Raw genomic sequence first — 20847 nt, 5'->3', positions numbered from 1 at the left:
CAAGCAGACTGACAGCAGCACCCACAAACATTGGTTTAAAAGGCAGCTTGACAGCCTTAGCATGTCCATTAGCAAAGCAACAGTTATCCCCACTCCGCCTTGGGCTGATGGCCACCCTAGCTATAGGCTATTGATTGGGTTTACAGGGGATGTGAGTTCCCTGCTGTGGAGCAGACACCAAATCTAATCGACCTCTGTCATTCTGTCCTGTGACCGAGGATCAAACCACACCTCTGTCATTCTGTCCTGTGACCGCGGATCAAACCGCACCACAGCTTCTGCCACTTATGAACAAGTTTCTTAAGTCACCAGAAGCATTTCCTTTAGACCAGATCTCTCTGGGAAGGTGTTCACAGTGACGTCTGTGAGCTTGAGTGTTAGTTATCATTGAAGACACGAAAGTAGGATGTTGCGGGTTGCACGGCACCGCTGGAGAAGTGTCCAACAGTGGGCTGCATATGTGAGCAGTATTTTTTCCAGTGAAGTAGAAGTTGCTTTTAATGTATTCTGATGGGTTTGGTGGAACCACTTGAGCAGTTCACTCTTACACTAGGACAACAAATACAATTTTGTTGTGTCAAGTTCTTGATAATAAATCGCTTCTCGTAAAGCCTCTGTCTTTGAAGAAGCCAGGCTAAGTCTTGTTTCTTGTGATTGCCCCGCCTCTCCATACCCTTTCACACAAAGACATTTGCTTCAAACATAACATCTACTTATGGATTCTTTAACTATACCTTATTCTTGATTTTCAGCACAGCCTTCTGGTGTGTGTGTGTGTGTGTGTGTGTGTGTGAGAAGGCTATGGCTGTGATGAGAGGAACATTTCTGGACAAGCACTTGTGATTTCTGGAAGCTCCTGGGGGTAGTGGAGAGAGAGAGCATGCGCTTCATGTCAGAAGTTCCAGTCCAGGATTAGACTCAGGGAGCCTTGTAGTGTTGGTAGCCAATTATGTGCTGCAGGACTTCTGTTCTTCTGTATGGCAAAGGGAGTTCTAGGAGAGAAAATCCTGGTGACGACTTGTTGGAAAGGAAGTGGACTCTCCCAGCTCAAGCCAGGAAATGTGAATTGAACAGTGATAAGAAAGGGATGGTCCTGCCCTCCATGAGAAGAGCTAGAGAAGATGCCTGGTGGTCTTTGCACAAAGCATGGGTATAATAGTGTTAATATGTTTACACCTGTTTACCACGTAATTCCACCCTTAGAATCCACTAAAAGGAGAACCTCAGGAAAGGGACTAATTTATAATTAAGAAATTTTCTCCCCCCCCCAATTAGTTAATCAACTAATTAAATTACTGTATGTCCTGATTGTAGCCCTTTTCGTCTCAGGGCCCCTCTCTTCTCAGGTCCCTTCCATGGTCCCTCATTCATTCCCCCTCGCATTCACCTCTAAAAACGGGGAGGTCCCCCTTGGATACCAGCCCACTCTGGCACCTCAAATAGCTGCAGGACTAGGTACATCCTGAGGCCAGACAAGACAGCCCAGTTAGAGGAACAAGATCCACAGGCAGGTAATAGAGTCAGTGTAAGTTCCCACCCCAGTTGTTGGAGGACCCACGTGAAGACCAAGCTGTGCATCTGCTACATACGTGTGGGGATGCCTAGGTAGGTCCAGCCCATGTTAGTCTTTTGTTGGTGTTTCAGTCTCTGGGATCCCCAAGGACCCAGGTTAGTTGACTCTATTGGTCTTTTTGTGAAGTTCCTATCCCTTCTGGGTTTCTCAATCCTCCCAACTCTTCTACAAGACTTCCTGAGCTCAGTCTAGTGTTTGGCTGTGGGTTTCTGCATCAGTTGATGGGTGGAGTCTCTCAGAGTGCAGCTTTGCTAGGCTCCTGTCTGCAAGCATGACAGAGTATCATTAGTAGTGTCAGGGACTGGTTCTTGCCCATGGGATGGGTCTCAAATTGGGCCAGTAATTGGCTGGCCATTCCCTCAGTTGCTGCTCTGTCTTTGTCCCTGTACTTCTTGTAGCCCAAACAAATTTTGGGTCAAAGGCTTTGTGGGTGGTTTGATGTTTTTAACTCTCCACTGCGGGTCCTGCTTGGCTATAGGAAGTGGCCACTTCAGGTTCCATATCTCCTACTGCTAGAAGTCTCAGGTCACCCTCATAGATTCCAGGTCTCTGACATGTCCTAGAGATGCACTCCCCGACTCCCATGTCCATTCACTCTCCAGGCCCTCTCTCATCAGCTCCCCCTACATCCTATCCCTTTCCTTTCCTCCCCTCCCCATTCCCTCTCCTACCCTGTTCCCTCCCTCCATTTCCCTCCAATGGCAACTTTAATTTCCTTCTGAGGAACCCAAATAGCTTCTTTGGCTCTGTAGATTGTATTGTGTGTATCCTGTACCTTATGGCTAAAAGACACTTAGAAGTGAGTACATATAACTTGTAAGTGAGTACATGCATTCACCTCTAAATGCACGTCCTTTTGGGTTTGATTTGTGTCACTCAGGATGATATTTTCTAGTTCCATCTGTTTGCCTTCAAATCTCATGATGTCTTTGCTTTTAATCACTGGGTAGTAAGTATTCCATTGTGTAAATGAACCACATTTTCTTTATCCATTCTTTGTTTGAGGGCATCTGGTTTGTTTCCAGTTTCTGGCTATTACAAATAAAACTGCTATGAGCATAGTTGAGCAAATGTCCTTGTGGTATGGTAGAGCATCTTTAGGGTATATGCCCAGGAGCAGCATAGCTGGGTTTTGGGATAGAACTATTCCTAATTTTCTAAGAAACTACCAAATTGATTTCCACAGTGGTTATACAAGTTTGCAATCCCACCAATTTAAGGGATTTTTATAATCTATTGTTAGAGTAACTAGTGATGCAGCCAGAGTTTTAGGCAGAGGCATGGCTCAGGGGACCCTGATAAGCCAGATGTGGCTGCCCATCCTATTACACCAACTGAAGGAACAAGGAATGGTAGAAAGCAGGGAAAGGAGATTTAATCAATACCCTGGAAACTGGAACCAATAAAGAGTCCAGAGACCCCGAGTTTGTGTATGGGGTCTAATCTGAGCTTTAGGTTTAAACAGAAGAACATCAGGAGCAAAGGTCAAGAGGCCGTGAATAATCAGGCAGTCCTGGTCAAGATGTGGTCATCTTGATTATTGTCTCACATCTGGTTCTGCAACATGATATGATGCAGTTACTCTTATCCACGGCTACTTCTACTCCAGGTTGAAGCTTAGCTACGTTGGATAATCACTCTGAGGGGGTGGCTAGCCTGGCCTTCTAGGTTTTGTTCTGACTGCAGTGCTAAGAGAATGACACCTCTGTGCCTTCAGCCTTGAAGGGGTTGATTAGGTATCACCAGCTTCTAGACAGAGACTCCTAGAGTGAGTACATACTTAATGTCAAGTCGAAGCGAAGGCAGAGATGACTTGGCTTTTATCCTGGTTATGTGGGCCCACGCCTGTGACAGATTTGGTTTCTAAGTGTCTGTATGGATTGCATGGCTACTGTGTGAGTGCTGTACAGAGGGTGAATACAGAAGCTCCCAGGTGTCCTCATAGGGCACACAGTGCAGAGGTTAAAAGACAGCAAGGGATGTTTAATATTAAAGAAAGTGCTCATGATAGAATGCCATACTGATGGGAGAGAATGGTAACATCTCTTCAGTGTGGTTCCAGTTCAGGATAAAACAGTGTGCACACATACACAGGACATTCTCCCTCACATGCATGTGCACATGCACACACACACACAGACACACACACACACACACACACACACACACAAAGACACACACACCACCACCACCACCACCACCAAAGAAACGTAAGTATTTTCCATGGGTGGTAGGGAATGTATTTTGTCTCTTCTGCAGGTTTCTTTATATCTTTACTAAGCTAGCATATATTTATTCTATATTTAAGACAAAAAACTATTTTGAAAGAAAGCAAATAAATTGATACATAAAGTGAACTATCTGGGCTAGTTGATTTCTAAGATCCTCAAATTATATATCCTGTGTTTTAAATCAATTTACTTAGAGAATTTCACAGAGGAAGCAATGTTAAAGGATGAACCAACCTGTATTTTATTCATTTAAGGGGCTGCAATTACGAAGGGACTCGTTGGCTTTAAGGCCTTTTAACTTTGCTCCCAGTGTAAGGGGTCAGACACTAAGAAGGGGTGGCAGGCACCTTTGTTAATTAATGCTCTTAAATAATGCTCGCTCCTTCCTCCATCACTGCCTCCGGCGAAACTGGCTGAGCACAGTCCTCCATTGCTGTTTGGAACCATAAAGGAGATCATTAAAGGTTTAAATATTATTGATAAAAGACCCCTAGGGCTTGTGAAGCAAACTGGGGAGAGTAAAAAGATTTGTTTCAATGTGAATTCATGGGACACTGCAGCTAAGTGCCTGAGTCCTGTGGTGGGCAAAATGGGCTTTACTAGCGACTGCAAGGTCAGCCTGAAGACCTTGGATCCTTACCTACTCCGAATTTTCCTAATACACAACAATCACTCTCTTCTTCTTGTAAAGGGAAAGCAAGGCAGCGAGAGCCGTCTGAACGACTCCTGCCTTAAAATCTGGGCTTAATCCATGTTAGTTTTTACTGCTTAATAAGTGTTAGTTTTATTATGATTATTAGGTCATTTTTTAAAGTCATAGTTTATAAAATCAGGATAACAATAATAATAGGAATTGTTTTATAGGCATGTTAGGGGAAACACACACACACACACACACACACACACACACACACACACACACACACACAATTCAGCTGGCTTAAAGGCATCAGAGCCAGTAAGTATCTTCATAATTATAGACTCTCAAATGAGTAAAATATGTTGGTTCATCCTATAACATTGCTTCCTCTATGAAAAGTTTTAAGTAAATTAATTAAAAATAAGAGTATATCATTAAAGGATCTTATCAATCAACATACTAAAAACTGTTATGAGCAAAAAGCACACAAATATGTATATTGGCATTCTAAAAAAAATCTTTAAAGAAAAAAAAAAACCTTAGAATTTTCAGGCCATTTCTTTCCCCTTATTCTAGTCTCTCTAAGAAAACCACTTTGCAAACGCCATGTTTGGTGAGATGTACGGCTTTTCTACCCCTGCGGTCACTGGAGCAGTTGGGGCTGCATAGGAGCTTGAGAACCTGCTTCCAGCTGTCTTTTCCCAATATGGCCCAAGGCTGGGTAGACAGGAGAGGAGCGAGGTCCTCAGGATGAAGGAAGAACCCTGAGTTGGACGATTCTCCCACAGTGCTGCTGTGGCCTTTAGACCTGTGGAGATTTAGAATGCCCAGTCCTATAGGGGGAATTAGCCTTCCCTACCTCAGGGAAAAGGGAGAGTGGATTCAAAGCCCCTCAAAGGTCTGCTAGCCTTTCATTTTCTCAGCTTGCCTTCAGATGACCAGCAGGCCAACTCTTCCCCAGAACTCTTCTCGATTTACATTTCAATACCCCGAGTGGCCAGTTCATCCCAGGTGTGATTTGAATTCAATTCAGTTGTCCCACGGACTATTAGATTCAGCCTTAGGTCTATATACCTTTAAGTTTTTAATCTATATAAATCGTTTTTGGAAAATATTCACATAAAAAATTCTGCTCATTTAAAAAACACACCATAAAAGTCTGAAGGCAGCCTTGACGTTTACTCTAATGGGAACTTGCAAGGTTTTAATGTGGAAAAGAGTAGAAAGGTTGGGTTGACTGCTTTCCCCTTCTTATCAAGGATCTGGATGTTTGGGTTGGTGGGTTGGGCTGATTATGAGCTGGGTATTTTCTTATACAAAATTCTACTTTTTAATTGGTTTATTTTCTTCTGTAGGGGCTCTTAGGGCACATGTTACAACTGAGATGTAAGTCGGAGCCAGCATGGTGGTCCATGGTGGTGCATGGTGGCCCATGGTAATCCATGGTGGCCCATGGTGGTGCTTGGTGGCCCATGGTGGTGCATGGTGGCCCATGGTGGTGCATGGTGGCCCATGGCGGTGCTTGGTGGCCCATGGTGGTGCATGGTGGCCCATGGCGGTGCTTGGTGGCCCATGGTGGTGCATGGTGGCCCATGGTGGTGCATGGTGGCCCATGGTGGTGCATGGTGGCTCATGGCGGTGCTTGGTGGCTCATAGTGGTGTATGGTGTTACATGGTGTTACATGGTCCTAATCTCAGTAGTTGAGAAGTTGAGGCAGATGCTCACTGTGTGTTTGAAGATAGGCTATGCAGCATCATGAAACTCTAAATCAAAGTAAGCAAACAGACATATAATAGGCAAATAGATAATAGTAGATGATAGATATGGACAGATGATAGGTTCACCATCGATAAAGCTGCGAGTCAGGCAGCCTCACCCACATGGAGGATAAAAGGAACCACTTATCACCTTCAATCAAGACATAATAACTATGTGGCATGCTGCTGAGACGAATGGTAGACTAAATACAAATTCTGCAGATATAAACCAAATTACCTCTCACCAGGCCATGGGATAGGTAGGTAATGGATGGTTTGGCGTCTGTGCTGGGGCCAGGCAGAGGAGGTCTGTTGGTTGCCAAGCTTTATATAACTACCACTGTAAAATCCGGACAGGAGCATCCTCGGTATTGGCTGCTGAGAATTTCCATCTCAATGAGAAGCTGCAGGGCTCAGGGATCCTCTGTTGTTCTTGATGTGGCAAAGTGATTGCAGAAGAGTTTACATCAACACAGAGAATACCGGCTCTTAGGGCTCAGCCACACACAATTAGGAGAGAAATACAATAAGTACACATGTCTTCCCTATCAACGGAATGATACTAAATTACTTTCTTCTGTTCAGGATAGCTTACGAGAAAGAAAATTTAGATAGAGAAACCCTTGTGGATTTTTATAAGAAAGAGTCCGACATGGGGTGATTTTACACTTTCAGAACATTTTCACACATCGGAACCAGCTTGTATAGGAATATTTAGAACATGTGATTTTCACATGAAGGACAAGCGATGGTAGGAATGGTCAGGGACAGCAGAGCTGGCTCGCAGGCAAGACGGGAGGAGTTGGAAATCTGTGCAACAGCTGAACCTTGAAAACAAGCTGACGGGATTTGCTTCTATTGCAAAAACAGAGTTGGGACTGGTGTGGCTCAGAGCCATGCTCTAAGCTCCCATGAGGGATCTAGCCTGGTGCTCTTTCTACTTCAACCTTCAAGGGACCCCAGTAACTCTGATCCGTGGGTACCCATGCTGAGAAGCTTACTTTGCCCTATGTTGAGACCAAGAAAACTAAATTCTCAAGAGGTGTTAGGCTTCCCATGAGAGTGTTGGTAAGTAATACTGGTGGCCGTTAGATGAATCAGAGAGAAGACGATCACCATCACATTGTCCTGGGAGATGAAAGGCCCTCATCTTCATGGAATCTCACTCTCTGAGAGTCTTTGCTATTTTTCTGTTTCTCTTTTTAGTCCTGTTTCTTTTCCCTTCTCCATTTTGCCCTGTCTTGAAGTGGAAGAAAAACCAAACCAAACAAACAGGGAGTGTTTTCCATATTTTAATATTTAACTAAACTCTAAATAAAACACAAAAGCATCCATATGTTTCTCTAGCTCCTGGTTCTGCAGCCAACTCATAGGTGCTGTTGATGGAAGGATGCTTTTTCTTTCTTGTTGAATTTGTAAGTTGTTACTCTTAGGATCTCTTTAGCCTTTCAATGGCATAGCCTCTGTTTGATTTTAAAATGCTGTAATTCAGTTGCTTATTCCGCATTCTACTTTAAGACTATAAGGGAGAAATAGAAACATTCCTGGCATTTATTGACTTTACCCCTTCCACTTTGCTTTCCTGAAAAAGAGTAACTCTCTGATTCTGCTCATACATATTGTATTGACGTGTTTGTTTTTATTTTTGTCACAACTTGGGATCATCTGGGAAGATGATATCTCAATTAAGGAAAATGCCTCCATCAGATTGGCAAGGCTATGGGGCATTTTCTTGTTTAATAATTGATGTGAGAGAGCCCAGCTCACTGTGGATGGGTCCACCCATGGGTAGGCAGTCCTGCCTCCAGGTTACTGCCCTAACTTCCGTACTTGATGGATGTAAACTGTAATTGAAATAAACCTTTTCCTTCCCAAGTTGCTTTTGGTCATGCCATGGTGTTTGTCACAGGAGTAGGAAGCAAACTAGGATAATTGATAACATATTCATGTGGGTTGATGACCAATGTTCTTTCATGCCAGCTGTCATTTGGTCTCATGGGGAAACAAGAGCGGATGATCCCATTTTCAAAAGAGGAAGCTGAGTCAGGTTTAGAATCCAGACCTTCTGATCCTTCCATGACATTAGCAAAGGGGCTTCAGGAATGAGATCAGTTTTCTCTTTCCTTTGTTTCTTCTTATGAGATGGACATTAGGACTTAGATTGGACCTTATTGTCCATTTAAGGACCCACTATGATATAGTTGGAGAATGAGCCACTGACCTCAGGTTCTATGGTTTTTTTTGAATAAAAATGGCCCAACTGGAACAACACTATTAGGAGGTGTGGCCTTGTTTGAGTAGGTGTGGCCTTGTTGGAGTAGGTGTGGCCTTGTTGGAGTAGGTGTGGCCTTGTTGGAGTAGGTGTGGCCTTGTTGGAGTAGGTGTGGCCTTGTTGGAGTAGGTGTGGCCTTGTTGGAGTAGGTGTGGCCTTGTTGGAGTAGGTGTGGCCTTGTTGGAGTAGGTGTGGCCTTGTTGGAGTAGGTGTGGCCTTGTTGGAGTAGGTGTGGCCTTGTTGGAGTAGGTGTGGCCTTGTTGGAGTAGGTGTGGCCTTGTTGGAGTAGGTGTGGCCTTGTTGGAGTAGGTGTGGTCTTGTTGGAAGAAGTCTGTCACTGTTACTTCCTGCTGCTGTGGGTTCAGAAGTAGAACTCCAGCACCATGTCTCCTGTATGCCATCATGGTTCCTGTCATGAGGACAGTCGACTAAACCGTGAACTGTAAACCAACCCCAATTAAATGTGTATAAGAGTTGCTATGGTGGTTGTAGTGTCTCTTCACAGAAATAAACCCCTATCTAAGACAGGCTTTAGGTAAGAAGTTATAATTTTATCTGAGTTTTCCTGTTAAGATTAAGAACTTAAAGAATGTCATGATTACTGTGTAAAAGTCAATCTTAAGTAACAACAAAAGGCAAAAATAATACCAACAAGCCAGGAAGTTTATATTCTTGTCTTATAAAATTTTGGGAAGATGGTGTGGTGTGGTGACTGCTTTGTAGATGCCCCAGGGGTCATCAGTTCTGCCAGACTGGGGCATCGTGTCCTTAAAAATCTGCCCAAGTCTCGCCAACAGGTGAGAAGGAGGCAGGAAGAAAAATGACAAGGGATTGTTATAGTTAGCTTCAGCTGTTGAGTTGATGTAACTCAGAGTTGCCTGGGAAGAGGAAATCTCAAATAAGGAATTGCCTCCATCAGACAGGCCTGTGAGCATGTCCGCGGGCATTATTATTATTATTATTATTATTATTATTATTATTATTATTATTAATGTCGAAGGGCCCAGCACACTGTGGTCAGGGGAGTCTGGACAGTATGAGAAACGTATTTGAACAAGCCAGGAAAAGAAGGCAGTAAGCAGTGTTCCTCCTGATTCTGCTTCAGCTCCTGCCTCTAGGTTCCTGCCCTGACTTTTCTTGATGACAGCTTCAACCTGCAAGACCTTCCTACCCAAGTTTCAAATTATGATAGGACCTCTTAAAGAAAGCCTCTCAGGATACCTAGTGACACTTCTTTTAGCCTATTGACTAGAATTCAGTCACAAATCTAGCTGCAAGACAGTCTATGTTCTAATGGCCATGTACCTATCTAAAGTTTCTATTTCTATAGAAGAAGATAGTGTTGGTAGTGTGAAGCAAACTGACACACACACACACACACACACACACACACACACACACACACACATCTTCTCTGATGAGGTCTGAGACCTGCACTAATTCTGCTTCAGGGATGGCCCACCTCCTGGGTTTGCAGTAATTGTTGGAGCTGCTGGGAGACCTGTAACTTCCCAAGCCACAAATGACAGTCTCGTCACAGATAGATACTGAGCACATCCTAGTAAGTTATCATAAGAGAAACGAAGGAAGTGTTTTCTGTAGTATCTTAAAATACTTCATAGAGCAGTTTATTTGGCTTTCTATGAGTGGTTTTATTTTACTTTGGCCTATCTGGCTTTTCTTATTAAGGCACTGCCAGCCAAAATGTAGCGATATCCAAAACATATTTGTAAAATACGGCAACACCCCTGTGCTGGGGGAACATCAATTGAGAAAAATGGCTCCATCAGATTGGCTAGTGGCAAGTGTGTGGGTTCATTTTCATGATTGCCGATGATGTGGGAGGCCAAGTGCAGTGTGGTCCTGAGAGGAATATGAAAGCAAACTGGACAAACCAGGGGTAGCAAGCCAGTAAGCGACACTGCTGAGCTTCCGTTCCTGCCTTGACTTCCTCTGATGACAGTCTGACTGAGATTGAGAATGTAAGCCAAGCAAACCCTCTCCTCCCCGAGTTGCGTTTGTCACGGTGCTTATCACAGAATAGACAGCAAGCTATAAAACAGAGCCTAAGAAAGCTTTCTTAGTACGAAGCTAGAGACACGCAGCTTTTTACTGTGCATGGCCACACTGAGGTCCATGGTATGAGCGGGTAGACTCTGTTCAGCCACCTCCATGATGGCATTGGCATTGGACCTTCACCACTGTAGGAGTGCTGCCTCTAGCTGCTTTGATCTCTGGGGAAAGATTTCCAATTTGCTTAGGGATCACAGGATAGAGAGATCTACAGTTGTTCATATATTTGCACGAGGAACTGACAGGGAAAGGCTGGTTCGGATGTGCAGTTACTTATCCAAAGGTCCCAGTGCTGTAGGTGTGTAGTTGATCCCAAGTCCATCTGACCTTTTCTGATAACTTTTGGTAGCTGAATTTACTTGGTGTCTTGGGGTTTCTGTCACTGATAACTCACCCTGACCAGAAGTAATTTGGGGAGGAAAGGGTTTGTTTCATCTTGCAGTTTGTAGTTTACCATCCAAGGAAGTCAGGGCAGAAACTCAAGTCAGGAACTCCGTGGAGGAGTGCTGCTTACTGGCTTTCTCCCTCTGGCTTGCTCAGCCTGTTTTCTTCTAGGACCCAGGACCACCTGCCTGGGGACGGCACCACCCACAGTGAGTTGTGCCCTCCCACATCAATCATTAATTAAGGAAATGTCAGGCAAGACTTACCCTTACCTAGAGGCCAATCTGACGGGGGCACGTTCTCAACTGAGAGTCCCTCTCTTCAAATGACTCTAGCTTGTGTCAGGTTGACAAAAAAAAAAAAATTAGCAAGCCCACTTGGCATCTTGGCCCATGGTTGATAATATCTCTCTTTTGAACAATGTCTCACTTTTTAGACCAGGTTGTCCTTGAAATCAGAGTTCTACCTGCTTTTGCCACCTGAATTCGAGCATTAAAGGCATGTTCCACCACAGTTAGAAAAAAGTTTATAGCATTTTTACCGATTAAACTATAGTCTGTATGAATAAATATAGGAAATTGTTTCTCCAACTTAATCACTCATCTAAGATACAGTTATGGATGTATCGTATTTTGTTCTAGGTACTGGGACACATCTATAAATAATTTTTAAAAATTCATCTTTTTATGAAGGAAATGACAAGAACTAACATACAAGTGGGTGGATTGGTTAGGATTAGTTCTAAGGTTAAAAAAAAAATCAGAGAAACAGTGCAGGGTGACCCTTTTATGAAACAATCAAGTGTAGCCACATTGCAATTTTGATGTTTGACAGAAAGCTTGAGAATGAGGAGGGAGACAGGGGGCTTGTAGGGGTGAGGGTGAGTGGGTGGGGGTGGTATTCACTACAGAGGAACCAACAATCGGGGAAGCTTTTGTGGGAGAGAAAGAAGAGAGACTCATCTTATTCATTGAGTAAAGGCAAAGGCACCAGGGTGACTCTTGGAGTTGCAGAGCAGTAAAGAGAGCATGGGCCTGAAAAGGCAGAGGTCAGTAGGAATAGCAAGTGTTCTGCTTTTATTCAGGATGCGAAACCATGGGACAGTTTGAGCAGAGAAGTTGCATGGCATGGACAACGTTTTCTAGGAATCTCAGCCATGATACGGAGACATGTTCAAAGGGGAGGCTTGCACAGGAAGCTATTGCCCTGTTTCGCAGAGCAGATGGAGACTGGACAAGGCTGAAGCATTGAAAGCCGGAAGCAGTGCTTGGCTTCTGGGTGTAGTTTAAAGAAAGACTAATGACTTTCTCTGAACAAATTACTGTAACCATTGAAGCTGTCCCAGTTTCTACTCGTCTGGGGTCCACTAGTGGTTTCGCTGGCTTCTCTGCTATGGGTTCAACTCACTGGGCTCCACTCGAGTGGGGAGACTGACTTAAGCAAATCCACTGATACTTATTCTGATTGTCTGAAGAATTTATTTCCTTGTGGTAGAAGAACTCACACAGGCTTGGTGCTTCAAGGTCAGCCAGGGAGTCTGATGCTTTGGTTGAGACAGTCTTCGGTAACAGGTCACATACTCAATCGCCCATCACTTGTTAGCCGAAATGTCACAGGTTTCTTCTGGCACTCAAGGGAATGGCCTTTCAGATACCGGAAGGCTAGAATTATCACTTTTGCCCTGGGACCTGTCGAGCAGAAAAAACAAACCGGAACCAGCAGGCTTTTGCCTGGATATTAAGAGTGATGCGAAACGGAAGCAGTCAAAAAGTTGGAGTTGGGGGTTGGGGATTTAGCTCAGTGGTAGAGCGCTTGCCTAGCAAGCACAAGGCCCTGGGTTCGGTCCCCAGCTCTGAAAAAAAAGAAAACAAAAACAAAAACAAAAACAAAAACAAAACAAAACAAAACAAAAAAAATTGGAGTTGCCATTAATCAACTTAGCCAGAACAGGGGCAACCAGGAGCTCATATAACTACTTGGGGAAGGAGATGCTCGCTACACACTTAGGTGGGGATGATGACGCTGAGGGTAAGGACTGGGGTGGGGGGGCGACTCATTAGCATGGTAAATGGTATTCAGTTCCAAGAAATATCACTGGGGATAGAGGAAAGACACAAACAGGCCCAAGGAATGAATGGTATTGTCCAACATTACATCATCAGGTGGGGGCTGATGAGACGGCTCAGAGAGAAAGGCTAGCCTGAGGACCTAAGTTTGACCCAAGGAACTCCATGGTGGAAGGACAGAACCAAGCCCCACAGGGTGTGCTCAGACTACACACCACACACATGCCTACATATGTGCAAATACATTTAAGTGTGTGTGTGTGTGTGTGTGTGTGTGTGTGTGTGTGTGTGTGTGTGTTTAAATACAGGGTTGTGTAGAAAGAGGCAATGAAAGGGGATGAGTAGGAATGCTGGGTGGGGAAGCCCTTGAAGCTTTTATGTGTTGACTAAACTAACCCAAATCCCTGAGAGTAGTTTTCTCCTCTACCCCTCACTTCTCTATCTGAATGGTTTTCTTTTCTGAGATCTTGGAGGACAAATGGAAATGATATAAACGATTTGACTTTGTTGTGAAAAATTCCACAACCAAATTTGCATTTTTTACACAAATAAGCCAATTCAGCTCGAGTGTGGACAGCATGGTCAGTGGGAGTCTGTGAACAGCTTTATTTTAGGACTGACATCGTTAGAAACAGGCCAATCTGTAAAGCTTACACCCCCTCAGGTGACGCAGGACAGATGCCATCTGTGAAAGGTTTCAAACAATGATGTGGGACAGAGTCCTCTTTAATATATCAGAGGTGGACCCTACAAGGCATTTGTAAAATCAACACAAACACTTTATCAGTCAAAGATGTGATCTAATGAAACCAATGCCTGGAAACCATTTCACTGAAGCATCTGTGGTAAAAAGAAAGAAAGGGAAAAAAAAGCCTGCTGTTTGGAGAAATGGTGCGGTGTCCAGCTTTCTCTTAGCAAATCCTGTCCCAAGATGAGGATGGGGCTTTCATCCTGCTCTTCAGTAACTCTGCATACATGAGGTATTATTGCCCACGCTTCTACCAGCCCCCATGCTTTTCCCAGCTTCCTTGCTGTGCGCTGACATCCTTTCCGTTCGCCATCTGTAACATTGTAACAGGCTGAGTTTTTCCACCGTTGGTTATGTTTCTTCAGACTTCTCTCACAGATTATAAGAAAACTACTTGTCAAAGTGTTCTAAGTTTTTATAAGGAGGTTTTTTTTGCTGTCACAGGAGTTGACCTAAACTTCATGGCCGTTGCATCTATGTCTGCAAAGTAATACTTATTTTTACTTCCTTGAGGTGCTCACCAAAGCCTTGGCTGCCACTAGCTGCTGTGCTTGCTCCTCGGGGGTCTGGGAGTGGCTGTGGAGGGTATGAGCCTGTGTGGCGAGCGTGCAGGGCTGGGAGCGATACGGAGGGAAGAAGTGTCATGGGCATTTGTGTGTACACCCACTGACACTTCTTTCATGTTCACGTAGTTATTCTCTAGTTCCTCTGTAGGAAAAGATTGAATTTATGAAGCAAGAGCTCTACCACTAAACCATCATGCCCTTGGTTTGGTGTGAAGCTTTTCCATGGGCATAGAACACAGCCACTGGTCATCTAAATGTACCCTGGATTTAGAGATATGTTGTAATGCATTTGTTTTAAAGGCTTCTCAGTTCTTACAGAACAGAAAAAAAAAAACCCATGCTATTATAGAAAGAAAAACAACTCTATCTGAGTTAATCAGGTACATTATGCAGAACAAACCTTACAAATGAGAGTACAATGTGTCCTCATACGGTGCTGTGAGCCTCACACTTTGAACTGTACCACTCTTTCTTCACAGTTCCTTTTGTGTTTAAACAATACTTGAATGCCTGTTTAGAAAAAAGCCACTTCCACGGGCTCCCACTGAAGAGTCTCTTAGGTGACCTCGTCACCCATCTAAGTTCGTTGGACCAGCTGTGAGACATACTTCTTATCTGGGTTCTACTGATTTTGAATTACCCCTGCTCTAAAACAATGTATAAATAATGCTAGCGGATTTCTGACACGTTAGAGTGTGGCCCTCACTTAGCAAGTAGGGAAAGGAAAGCAAGGAGCACACCACTTGCACTGAGCTCGGAGGACCTGCCTCTGTGCTCTAGCAATCAGGCGGGGAATCCTGCAGGACCACACAGTTAACATCCCCGGTTGAGGTTCACAGCATCCGGAAGCAACAACTACAGGCAGAGTAATGAAATGGCTTCCTTGCCTTTTGGATGGGCCTGAAGGTCAAGTTCGTTTATTTGCTTTTAATTTGGCTGAAATTATAGGCCACCTGAAAGATCTCTTTGTTGGGAACAGTTCTTTAAATAGCTGCACAAATCTTTGGTCCCTCTCATTTTCCTCCAACCTTTTCTGTTTGCAGGATTAGGAAAGCGCTTGGGAGGCACATTAATCTTGCCAGCGTTGTCAGGAAGGATCAGCGAGTTTTATTAAAAAGCCCCGACTGCCTGAAAGGCCTCCTTGTCTGAGTCTGAATGGAAGGGGCATGTTAAGATCTTGGAACATGCTATCGGGACCCCTGGTCTTGCCCCCTGGACCTGGAGCTGACACTCGGGGAGGAAGTACAGAAACCTTGCTCTGTTGAACAGACTGTGCTGCTGGTGGACAGAGCTGACCCTGGCATCATGCACTCTCCAGGCTGCACTGGGCCCAAGGCTCTGTTGTTCTTGCTGCTCCAGCTGCTTATGCTACACCTGGACCCAGCCAATGCCACCTTCATCAGCATCAACCGGGGCCTGAGGGTGATGAAGGGTAGTTCTGCCTTCCTGTCTGGAGATCACCTGAGGTTTGCCATCCTTAAAGAGAAGGACGCTTGCAGAGTGGAGGTGGTGATGAATGAACCCATAACCCAGAGGGTTGGGAAACTCATTCCACAGGTAGGTCACATTTTGTTAGTGTGTGTGTGTGTGTGTGTGTGTGTGTGTGTGTGTGTGTGTGTGTATAGTGTGGGAAGGGAATAGGTAAAAGCCATCATTACAAGTATGTAACATATTTGAAACTATGGCATTGAAAGACACAGGCATGGTATATATACTATTGCTTTTTTCAAAGAGGTGAAACACATTTTTGAATACTTTTAAAATTACATTTGTTTTTTGTGTCTGGACTTGGGCTTGCCACAGCATTCCTGGGGAGGCTAAAGAACAACTTTCAGAAGTTGGTTCACTCCTTGAGCCGTGCGGAGCGAACAGGTCATCGGTCTTGGTGGCAAATGCCTTTACCCTCTGAATTATCTTGCCAGCCCTGTTTTTTTAGTATCTTGACTGGATTCAGATAATAAGCCTGCCACTAACATGGTTTGATCTGAATTATGTTAACATATCGCAGGAAGTAAGGGTTAAACACACACAGATGTGTACACGTTTTCTTAACAAAGCACCACTATCAGGAAACCTTTCATTGCAGTGTCTTCTTATTGCAGAGAATTTACCTGCCTTGACCTTAGAGAGTAGCAATTCATCCAGTTAGAAAATTGAGGATGTAAGAAAATCACACATTTCTTGGTCTTTCATTTTAGGGTAGAGAGAGAGAGAAGTGGGAAAAGAGGGAGATTGAGAAAGAGAGGGATATTGAGAGAGTGAGAGAGACAGGGACAGAGAGACTGTAGCGAGCGGTCACTGGGAGGGCATGCTCTGCCTAGCTTTACAGGGCTATTCTGTCTCTCACTGCAAGGAGAATATCTTTAGAGAAAGTAGCAAGGCTACTAGGCTGCTTTTTTAATTGGGTTCTATTAGTTTTGAGACATTTTTAGGTCATACCTAGACCCCAGAATGTTAAAGATAAATCATGATGACATATGTGTGTGTGTGCATGTGCACATGTGTGCATGATGACATATATGAATGTGTGCATGCATGTATGCGTGGGTATATGTGTGCATATGTGTGTGGCCTCATATATATGTATGTATGTATATATATATATATATATATGATTATCACAGACTTAAGACCTCCAAGTCATCTCTGATTTTAAGGCGAAATTCTAATTATTAGGAAGATATTATACAACAGAGACAGCAAATACCCAACCAGCTTAGGAAGTTTTAGACTGTTCCAGAATCCCTCCAAGTGCTCATGGCATTTACTGTTTGCTGATTATTTGAAAAAAAGTTCAAAGTGGTGCTGAATGTATGTGTGTGTGTTTCTAGGAGTAAATGTGACAGAGGAAAAGGATTTACAGCATCTCAAGTGGACATGTGATCTGTACATTCAAGAATTTATTTCTTGGTAGCCCATTAAAACTCTAAGCTTCATTGCTGGCTTACTGTGTGTCGTATATATGTTTATAGAAACATTATTTCTCTCCAGTTTTTTCCTAATTTTAAATTCTGATAATTTCAGCAAAAAAAATTAAGATTCTCAGATAAAGTCTGGTTTGAGGAGAATTTATGCTTGTTTTAGAGCTAGAGAGAGGTCCAGCCTTTCCCAGGGACTTCTTCATTATGAATTTTTGAATTGAGCATGGCTAAGTGCATAAGTGCACATGTACCCCCCAACACACACAGCTAAATAAACATTATTCCTTAATAGAGCTTAACAGTAAGCTTCGAGCTAGGCGTATGTGAACCCATTCCTAGCAAGACTATTGTATTAGCAACACCCTGCTGTGTAATGAACAGTTTTGTGGGATTTGCACAGAAATGCTTTGTTTAACATCTGTTCAATTAGTGTTTTCATTTCATTACTGAAGTTTGTCTTAGAACCAACAGGTTCATTCTCATTGCATATCTGGAAAGCCACTTGGGTGGGTTCATGGGAGCGCCTTCTGTCTCTATAGTCTCCTGCATAACCTTTTAGACAGGTCGAGGGCAGGGTGCCCTCTCAGATTCCAGAACAAGACTTCCCCCACCCTCCACACTCCACACCTGGACCAAGGCAAAACATTTTCCGGGTGGAAAAATCAGATTGGTTTAGTGCTGAGCTTGCTGTTTCTGAATCTGAAATACGGCATTAAGAAAACATCTCTAGTTTGAACCACTTCATTGTCATTAAAGTGAGTAATGAGTCAGGAATGTGTGACAATTTAATTATAAATTGTAATTGAAAAGCAGTTGAAGTGGAAAAAACCAAAGCTAGACAGTAATTAGAAAAGGATTTAGCTCTCTTTTGTTTTAGTTAGTAAATTTATGGTCAATCATGGTTGTCGCCTTTTATAAAAGGAAAACATATTAGGAAACACGGAACAGATGTTTCTTTTAACAAAGCAGATTGTCTCTTCATTGCTGGGGCCATTTGTCACTGATATGGGAAGGGCTTCCCTTTATCTTCTACCCGCTTGTCATTTCAAAAGACGACGAGAAATTCATTCTTACTGGTGAGAATGTTGTCCCAGGGTGGGTTATGTCGTCTGGAAATCCTTGAGGCTGAAAAGGTGCAAAGAACACCATCACAGTAATGGGATGGAATGATGGAGGCACAGACCCATGGATGGGATGGATGGATGGATGGATGATGGATGGATGGATGGATGGATGATGGATGGATGGATGCATGGATGGATGGATGCATGGATGCATGGATGCATGGATGGATGCATGGATGGATGGATGCATGGATGCATGGATGGATGGATGGATGCATGGATGGATGGATGGATGGATGGATGCATGGATGGATGGATGGATGGATGGATGCATGGATGGATGGATGCATGGATGCATGGATGGATGGATGGATGCATGGATGGATGGATGGATGGATGAATGCATGGCTGCATGGATGGATGGATGCATGCATGCATGCATGCTCACAAGGACGTTTCTGAGGGCAGTGGGAGGATCATGACTTGGGCAGAAGTCTTAAAAATCAACACAATGAAACAGAAAACCAGGGTCCTAATATAAAATAGCTATTTCTTTAATGATTTTTTATGAGACGATGAGGTTAATTGTAACTGTATTTACAGAGAGTAAATTGTCTTTGAATCATATCCGCCATTGGTTTATTTTCCCCATAACTATCAAAATTGTCATTTGCAAGTGTGTGAGTGACAACTGCAGATCCTCTTTGGCTCTCATCAACTCAACAGCACACACCACTGTGTCTCCATCTTTGAACATAAAGGCTTTATTTGGAAAAAGAAAGACAGAACAAAACCACACAGAACAATGTGTTTGCGGGTGGTAAATGTGTTGTCCAGACACCCAGAGAGGCCTCTTTAATTCAATTGCTATAAGCTCCAGAAAAGGATAAATATCCTTATTGATAAATAGCAGATTTTAATAAAGCATTATAGTTTATAGACATCTAGTTATTTAGAGATGAAACATTCATTAATTTGTTTGTTTGACCTGTTTGGATTATTATAACTTAGACATCAACCAGACGCAACTATAAACAATGAGAGTAGCATATGGTAGAAAGAAGGTAGAAAGATAGTTGCACCCACATCACTAATAGAACACAGACACTCCCCACCCCCACCTCCATTCTCCACACTTTTCTTTTTGAGACAGAGTCTCACTAAACAGCCCAGGCTGGTGTGAACAGGAATCTTGGGAAGAATTTGTGTCTGCCAAGACTGACTGACTAATTAAAGCTTCAGTGATGTGGAGGGGTTGGAATGTTGTTGGTCCAGAGATCAAATCGCCATTCCTTGCCCACCTCCCCGTGGGAACTCGAAACCTGTGACTAAGAAAAAAAATCTTTTGAAATCTGCTACCTTAGCAGACCACTGGCTTATACCAGCCCCAAAGCTATGGCGGTCATCAGACAACGTCTGAAGCTAAAACCAAGCAGTCTTTCCCCATCTTGCTATAACCGCCCCTCTGAAGTACCATCAATGTATTTTAAACTTGTCTTGATGAAATGCCTTTTTTTGTTCTGTAAAACCACAAAACTCCATAAAACTGCTTCCATGGAGGAACATAGGATTTAAGATAACCTGAATCTGTGTTACTAAGCCATGATCACTCAAAAGAGCTCCAGAATAAAAGATCTCTTTCTCCCTCTAAGAAGTTTTGGCTTTGATTGTTTTGCATTGACACTGGTCTTGAACTCGCCATGTAGCCCAAGCTGAGCTTGAATTCATGAAGATCTTCCTCCATCAGCGTTCCAAGTGCTGGGAGCGCAAATGTGTGTCGCCACCACCAGCTAGCACATACTGCTTTTGGAGGTTCTATAAGGCTGGAGGAATAAAACTTTGCCCTGGTTTTCCCATAGACATTTCTTTCTTCTTGTAACTAGGTCTTTGATTGCCATTTTCTTCCCAACGAAGTACAATATGTTCACAATGGATGCCCAATTCTGGACGAAGACTCTGTGAAGCTTAGACTTTACAGGTGAGTGGTTGAGAACCCTTTCTTATTACTTCTTTTATTTTATTTCTGCCAGATAGTTATGCTGTTTACTCAGTGGGCATTTTCTATGAATACATGTTGTCATGCAGAGTCAACAGAGCCCCATTCTTTCATCTCATCCTCCTTGGGGACTTTCTATAGATTACTAACTTCATTCTGTTGTCCCCCCACACCCCCATCTTATGCAGAAGTTTCTGTTACTACGTCCCACTACTTAACTTTGACAGTCCAACCCATTACTGTGGTGAAAGTCACAAATACGAATTCCTTATGAGAACACAATAGACATTAATTACAAAATCGAACGAAATCCTTCAGTATGATTGCCAGCTGCTTAGTTAGAGGAAGCACAATATTTTCCACTTCTAGATGTTAAATAATACAAGTATGTTTAAAATCAACTATGAAATTAAGCATAGATTCAGAATATAATCCTATAAAACACCTCCCATCTATATACACAAGAGGAAAACCTATGCTTATACAGAAGCTTACACAAAATGCTAACCCTGAAACCTTATTCATAATCGATAAAATGTTGAATGAATTTAATTG

General features: G+C 43.2%; 1 protein-coding gene across 1 annotated transcript in view; it reads left to right on the top strand.

The window, feature by feature from the left end:
• Frem1 (Fras1 related extracellular matrix 1) overlaps positions 1 to 20847 on the top strand; it is a 149481-nt gene that overhangs the window by 12617 nt on the left and 116017 nt on the right. Inside the window, 2 exon segments of the mRNA NM_001411535.1 lie at positions 15355 to 15868; positions 20180 to 20274. Coding sequence (NP_001398464.1) covers positions 15617 to 15868; positions 20180 to 20274 — 347 coding nt within the window. The 5' untranslated portion in view covers positions 15355 to 15616.

Source organism: Rattus norvegicus, chromosome 5 (assembly GCF_021556685.1).
Source record: "Rattus norvegicus strain SHRSP/BbbUtx chromosome 5, alternate assembly SHRSP_T2T, whole genome shotgun sequence".
Taxonomy (NCBI): Eukaryota; Metazoa; Chordata; class Mammalia; order Rodentia; family Muridae; genus Rattus; species Rattus norvegicus.
Note: the sequence above shows the minus strand (reverse complement) of the source record. Positions and strands in the feature narration are given on the sequence as shown.